The following is a 7,483-nucleotide window of genomic DNA, read 5'->3' as shown; positions in this document are numbered from 1 at the left end:
GTGTACATCGTAAAACAAAACAAAAATAATTCGCGGATTTTCACAAAAAATTTCGCGGATTTTCAAAATTTTTAAAAATTTAATGACGATCGAATTTTGATGGAGACAAATATTTAAAATTTTGATCATTCTAAACCTTCCCTGGGGTCCCTAGATGTCCCACAAAAAATTTGGGCCCGATCGGTTCAGCCGTTTTGACGTTTATTGGATACAAACAGACAGACAGAAAAACAGACAGACAAGCCAAATTTATAGATAGATATATATTGCCAGGTATGGGGGGATGCAAGTATAAAGAATTTGATGACATTTTTGATCTGAAACTGGACAAACTGTAAAATTCTTTAAACCCTTGAATTCTTTTGAAGAATCGGAGAACTATGTTGTAAACATTCTTTGATCTTGTTCGACAATTTACAAACTATAAAGGATAAATAAGCACTATAGTTTCAGTAGAAGTAAATATTTCCATTTACTGATAGCGCCGATTGAAGGATTCATATTTCTAATTGGATATTGAGATAGATGTTACCGACATATTATGTCTATTGGTTCAGAATGGACACCAAACACATGACTGAACCCTGATTGGATGAGGTGCTAATGAACTCGGCATACATATAACGCATATCAGTGTATCTATTTATACTACACAGGGTTACCTACAGAAGATGAGAGTTTAGCGACTACTGTATATCTAGGGTCTATAGCTAGGGATCTGCAAAACACCATTATCTTGCCTTCCTTACCAACCCATACATGTTTGGATTTTATAGGCTACATTTTTGTGAGTTCCCTCCTGTATGTCGAGTCCATTAGTGCCTGATCCAATCAGGGTTCAGTCATGTGTGTGTTGTCTATTCTGAACCAATAGAAAAAGTATGACAGTAACATCTATCTATCTATCTATCTATCTCAATATCCAATCAGAGTTATGAATCCTTTAATCGGCACTATCAGTAAATGGAAATATCTACGTCTACTGAAACTTTTGTAAGATGTTAATATTGCGTTTCCCCTGTACGCCCTGTACGTTATTTCTTAAATGTGCTTCATTATTAAAGGGACTGTACGCGTATTTTCAAGTGACCCTCTATGGAAATATGGCAATGTTGAATTTGCCATCTTTGTCTGATTAAGCATAAATTAGTCCTCAATGGTTGCAGTTTTAAAAACTATTTATTTTTAATTGTAATTTTTTCAACGTAAGTAAATTGCAGGAAATAAACGCTTTTAACCCTAGAAAAAAATACAATATATTCCGTTATTAATCAGGTATTGCCATCTTTCCACGGTGGATCACTTCAAATTACGCTTATACTCTCATTAAGGTGTCGGAATGAGTGCTCTTTCTTGTGAATGCAGCATGGATTGCGCATGCAAATAATCAATTTATAATACTTTGATTGTCTGTCCGTTTGTATCTATTAAATGTCAAGACGGCTGAACCCGATTGAGTCCAGGAAAGGTTTATTTATGACTGATGAAAATTTCAAAAATTAGCCTCCAACTATTTTCGATTTTGATAAATTTGAAAATCAACGAAATTTTTTATATAAAATCCGCAAACTTTCTTTGCATTTCATAATTTTAAGAGAATTACTTATTACATTACAGACAATTATTAATATCGTTTCTTAATTTTGAAAAAAACATGTTGACTTCACTATATGCAAGAAAAAGTAATGAAATGGTTTTCAATTAACCCTCCTTTTAAAGAGCAGTTCAGCGTGTTAGATTCAATTTCACACTAGTATGCCGAGTACATTGGCGCCTGATCCAATCAGGGTTAAGTCATGTGTTTGCTGTCTATTCTGAACCAAGAGAAATTGCAAAGCGGTAACATCTATTTTTCTATCTATCTCATCATCAAATTAGAGATAAATCGTTATTGCGGCGCTATATTTGATGAATTCATCGTCGTTATCTTGCTTGAAAAATGGCATATTGAGGCGCTATATTTGAGGAATTCATCGTCGTTATCTTGCTTGAAAAATGGCATATTCTGACTATTTCTTTTAAGATCTCTTACAGAGTGACTTTAATTGTAAAAATCCTTTTTAACAAAAAAAAGAATTCATCATTTTATTGCAAATATGGTTTGAAAAGATACCGTTGTAAATCAGACCTGAACCTCTATAAAATTGGGATCAAATGTAATAACATGTTCAACCCTAGTATATTTAATTAACGTTTACTGATTTATTTCTCCAGTTTACAGGGAGCAGTAAGTTTAGTACAACATAAACAATTTTATAATTCATAAAAACTAGATCAGAGTAAGGGGGCTGGGGTTGAGTGGACAGGGGGTTAAATTTCCTTGTATTTTTTATATTATTATAAAAAAAGGAAAAATTACATACGTTCAACAATTTATGAGTTTATGTGATATAAGTTTTTCGCTTCTTATCAACAAAAGTCTAAAACAAAGAAAGGGATAACTTACCCTCATATATTTGCAACCTGAGGTCTTAGATTTTTGATATTTCTAACCATGAATTCTGTTTAATCTGATAATGAAAGTTTTTTCACATTTACAAAATACAATAAATCATTGAGACTTCTATAATTAAACCCGGCATTGGGCCGCAAAATGTTAGTAATTAGGCAGGAATGATACAATATATATGATAAAAATTAATACATAAAGTTTCATTTGAGAGTGGCGACTATTTTAGTCCAAAAATGGCCAATTTTAGGTTAGATGTATGGCAAAACAGAGATCATGTAAAAAGGACGTTTTTATGAACACTTGAGAAAGCATAGTTTAACATTATCTACATTATCATTAACGATTGATTTTCAAGCAAAATGATTGTTAGCACCTTTGAACAGCAAGTAAGTGCCCTATGTGAGACAAAGTACTAAATACAAAATGGCACAAAATACATAAATACAAATGATCTAAATAAATTTCCTATTTTCATATCACGGGACAATAATGACAAATCACTTTTGTCTAGAATGTAATTTCTAAATCACAGCAGCTCAAAACCAAAGACATAAAGGAGACTGATCTGTTCAGGACAAAAAAGTAGTCTCAGTTTGTCTTTGTTTAAAATATAAAACAATTCATAGTTTGTTCTTCTGTTTTGAACAGATTCACGAACTTTCTGGAGATTTTAATGTGCAGTATTCACGTTAAACTAAGTGTTCTGTGCATGTAGCCAATATCAAAAAGAACTGGCTGCTATTTCACTAGTTATAAAATTAGTTACAAGTTTCACAAAAATTGCGATTTTGACTGACTTATCGCAATTTTAGGAAATATATTCATCGCCCCGCAACAATGGCGCGGTTTTCCCAATTTTAACAGTTTGTGTGACATCGGACACTCGTTTTCGTTCAAAGAATCCAAACTTCCAGAGAATGAGAGTTATGATCACCACTAGGAGAAGACCGGCCATGATCGCAGTGATCATAATCCAGATCGGAACACCCTGATCATAGAATACGTTCATAGAAACTATTTTATTAAATAAAAAATATGATTTTTTTAGGTTATGCACAAAGGGATTGTGGAAAGGCTTTTATATTTATCATATTATCATATATATTTTTTTATTTTAGTTTCATAAAGTCTGCAAAAAAATCTCAGAAAAATTTGACTTTTAAAATTATGCTCTTAACAAGATTGCTTTTAGTTTTATGACACTGTGCAAATGGTAAATATTTCGCATAATTTCATAATAAAAAGTATCTTATAGCAAAAAAAATGATTGTAAAACTACGCATGGTCACAATTTATAGTAATGGTGCCTCAAATATATTATTAGTTTTCAAAATACACGAAACTTTTAGTTATTTTACTTCAAAATGTACGGAAGGTTTGAATATATATATTAGCAACAACAAAATGATTTTTATAAATAGAAAAAATAGTTTTTTTTATTTATTGAAAAGTTAATGTTTCTGTGACGTATCCCTGAATTCCGGTTTCCCCAAGTCCATCCGGATACGCAATGACACCGATCGTAACCTCATCATCGTGACGCATTTGTTGTCGAGCCAGGTCAGTCGGGAGCTGGAGTCGACCAACTGCATTGATTAGAACACTGTCGACATGAGGATAATCTTCGACTAAAGTCGAGTTCCACACTCGGGAGCTTAGCCTAGATAAAACAGTGAACTGCATAGTTTTTTAAATATCTTTTAAAATTTTCCAAATGTACAGGAATACAGTTGCAATAAAAAGGATCTTTTTAAAAAATGTTGTTGACTGTTTTTAAATTAAACCCTTTTATATTGTCGAAATGATAGCTAAAAAACATATATAGTCAATAAGGTAAAAGTAAAAAAAATATTCCGTAGCATAATTTTCCAACAAAATCACCCCCTCCCTCGCTCCCTTTCATATGTAAAATATTATCTTAATTTTATTCTTCAAAAAGGATTGGAAATGGTCGCTAAAAGCTCACTTTAACCAAATGTTCACGATTTACAAAAGCCGGGGGTAAAGGGAAAAATTATCTTATGCACTTTTTAAACAACACTTTTGAAATCAAACTCGAAATATAAATAATATTTGTTCTTTTCTCTTTTACCGAGGTTATAATGCAAGGAAAGTTAATTGGAGTTGCGTACATATTGAAACCAGTTCTTTCTGGCGGAATTTGTAATCAAGAATAGATGCATCAGTGTTCGTTTAGTATCCGAGGAGGTTAAAAGCATTTAATTTTGATATTTTTGATATTTCACATAGTAGTTTTCTATGACCAGAATATTTCATTGATTTTTTATGTGAAAGATGGATCCCATGTCAGGTTGTGACATCCTGTCTTGTGTTTACATTACCGCCCAGAGACAGTAGACTGCAGTACAAAAGATGCGTACTCCGCTGAAATAACTCTCATTGCATAATAACCTTGTCTTTTACCAAGTTCGAAAACTCCCTCTTTATAAAAGCAGTATTAATTTTCTTTCAGTAGCGCGGCCCAGGCCTTAAAATGTCTTTTAACGTAAATAATGTAAATTTATGCGAAGACTGGGAAAACACTTTAAATAAACATTTTACTATGAGAGTGTGTGTGGGGGAGGGGGGGAGGAATACTTCAACCAAAACATAAACGAAAATAAACATATATTTATAGAACAATTACACTAAAAAGGAATTACGAATGTAAGAATGGAAAAATATTAACGCTAAAATTTATACACGATTTGTAGGTTCAAAATTCCAAGGAGCAAATAAATTAGGTTTATACTAAAAAAGACTTTATAATTGCAATCTCACCAAAATTATACTTTTACAGACATCGACGTATATATCAATACAATGTAGACGACTTTCGATGTAATTTTTGACTTCTACAAACCTTATACATCATTGATACAAATAAACCTGGAAACGAAGAGAAGCTGTCAATTAAAAGCTTATCTCATTTATTATAAACTTATGTTATTCGAAAGAAAGCTTTTTAGCAATCAAAGCTTAAATAAAAAGTAGTTTTCATTGTATTGATATAAACGCCGACCATTGTATTTGAAATGGTAAAATATTAGTTTGTTAACGCTAACTGCCTCAAAAATAAAAAGCATTGATTTGACAAGTACACGATCCATTAACCGTACTGTACACTATTAGAAAGGTCATCTTACTATTCCAATTTTTGGCAAACTTTTATTTTTAAAAAACGATTTCTTTACCTGATTATAGCATGGTCTCCCCGACCTAGTCTAGGAATATCACAGGAAATCGACAAACATTTAGCAGTTCCTCGACCACAGTCGAATACAACCACCCTAGAGAGTCGACCATCTGCGTCGAATATTCGATCCGGGTCGATTCTATGCTCTGTGTCGCGTCGAACTCTCGGTTCGACAGAGTCTTTGAGATCACGTTTCACTCGGATTTTTTCGACATAACTTTCTGTTCTTTTCTCACTTTCGACTGTTTTTCTGGAGTACTTGGACTGTGAAGAGGAGATGGAGTTGTAGAAAGAGGAGTATTTGGTTTCTGAACTCCCGCTGTCTACCCATGACGGAAACTTCACGACTTCGTCCATTTTTGAGAAGTTGTTGATTCCCGGATTTTTGGGTTCCGTGTTCCCGGGATAAATATCTCGTGGATTTATGTCAGTTTTCCGTCTGAGTCCCAGAGAATTCACGTGTTTAGGGTTGAGGTAGCATCTGCCCACCCCTGGGGGACTTATCTCAACAGGGTCTGTTAGATATAGCAACCATTTTCCAAGGGGTAGATCATTCTCAACCTAAACAATAATTTTATATTTTCTGTGATAACAAAACTTTAAAGAAAAAACTTGCACCATGGTTTTCCCAGATTTTCATAGTTTCAGGCAAAGGTACAGGTACAGGTACAGGTACAGGTGCACCTTACCTTTATCGTCTGCATTGTGCACACTAGTCGGTGCGCTTGAGTCATGTGCACTGTACAATAAACAACGGACTGTACAGAGCAGAAAATAATTACAAAAAATTGTTAATTTTAAATTTTTTATTAAAATAAAACATAATTATGAAAAGAATTAAAACTTAAGGTTATACATTTTTGTAGTTTGGACGAATTTGTTTTAACATCACGATTTGAATTTTTAAAAAAATCAAAAATAATAATTATGATATGTTCTAAAAACACCCCTGCCTGCCCCCCCCCCCGGATATTCATCTTGAACGTGCATCCCCATAACCTACGTACACTCAAGTTTAACCATCTTGGTTAAACTTATTGGAGTTGAGTTAACCATAGTTAACCCAGAGTGACGCATGTATGTAATGCTACGAACACCATCTTACGCATGATTTGCGTATAAATTCATAATTTTCGTAAATTAGGCTTAACAAGGCGGTTATATAAAATATATTACAGGGCTATAGGATGGAATTTATCTATCTATCTCTATATCCAACATATTTCAGAATTAAGGCCACCCATACGGGAGGGTAATTATATTTCCCGCTTCTTCTAATTAGAGGAGTTTTCAAATATTCGACTTAAAGTTTATATGCTAACTTACGCAATGCTGGGGGGGGGGATTTCCGCCCCCCCCCCAAACTCAAAGAGTTAGGAAAAAATATTCCAATCTTCTTTTGCTATCGAAATATGGTCTACTTATCTACTACTTTATCTATGGTTAGTATGGTCTACGTTTTTACCTTAATTTTTATATAGAAATTTTTTTACATTGGCCCATCTAATCCAATCAAGACATAAAAAAGTCTATGATTTTTTAACCTCGTAGCTCCTCATGTTTTGATTTTAAGTATAAGAAAAATAAAAACTATTTCTTGTAAATCTGAAATCCCAAAAAAATTTTGTTTTCTCTAAATATGTTTCCAAATGAAAGTCATGATTGAACCTTTTTAAAAAAAATGTTCTTCAAATTTTACTTGGTCCCTAGTTAGGCCTTGTGAAATAGTTCCCCGCATTTCTATCTCAGGTTCTAGAAATTGACCATAACAACAATACTAGTACACACCTTTCATTAATATATCTTTCCTTGGTCAACTCCCTTTCACCCCCCCC

The 7,483-nt window shown here is 33.2% G+C and overlaps 1 protein-coding gene across 1 annotated transcript in view; it reads right to left on the bottom strand.

The window, feature by feature from the left end:
* Positions 1-2,304: 2,304 nt before the first annotated feature.
* The window catches only part of LOC111707885 (integrin alpha-PS1), a gene marked incomplete at its 5' end in the record, with an annotated part of 46,034 nt that continues 40,855 nt past the window's right edge, over positions 2,305-7,483 (bottom strand). The window contains 3 exons of the mRNA XM_023481068.1: positions 2,305-3,440; positions 3,926-4,112; positions 5,647-6,209. Coding sequence (XP_023336836.1) covers positions 3,261-3,440; positions 3,926-4,112; positions 5,647-6,209 — 930 coding nt within the window. The remainder of the gene's footprint in view (positions 3,441-3,925; positions 4,113-5,646; positions 6,210-7,483) is intronic.

This window comes from Eurytemora carolleeae, unplaced genomic scaffold, assembly GCF_000591075.1.
Source record: "Eurytemora carolleeae unplaced genomic scaffold, Eaff_2.0 scaffold801, whole genome shotgun sequence".
NCBI classification, from domain to species: domain Eukaryota; kingdom Metazoa; phylum Arthropoda; class Copepoda; order Calanoida; family Temoridae; genus Eurytemora; species Eurytemora carolleeae.
This window is presented reverse-complemented; position numbering and strand designations above follow the sequence as displayed.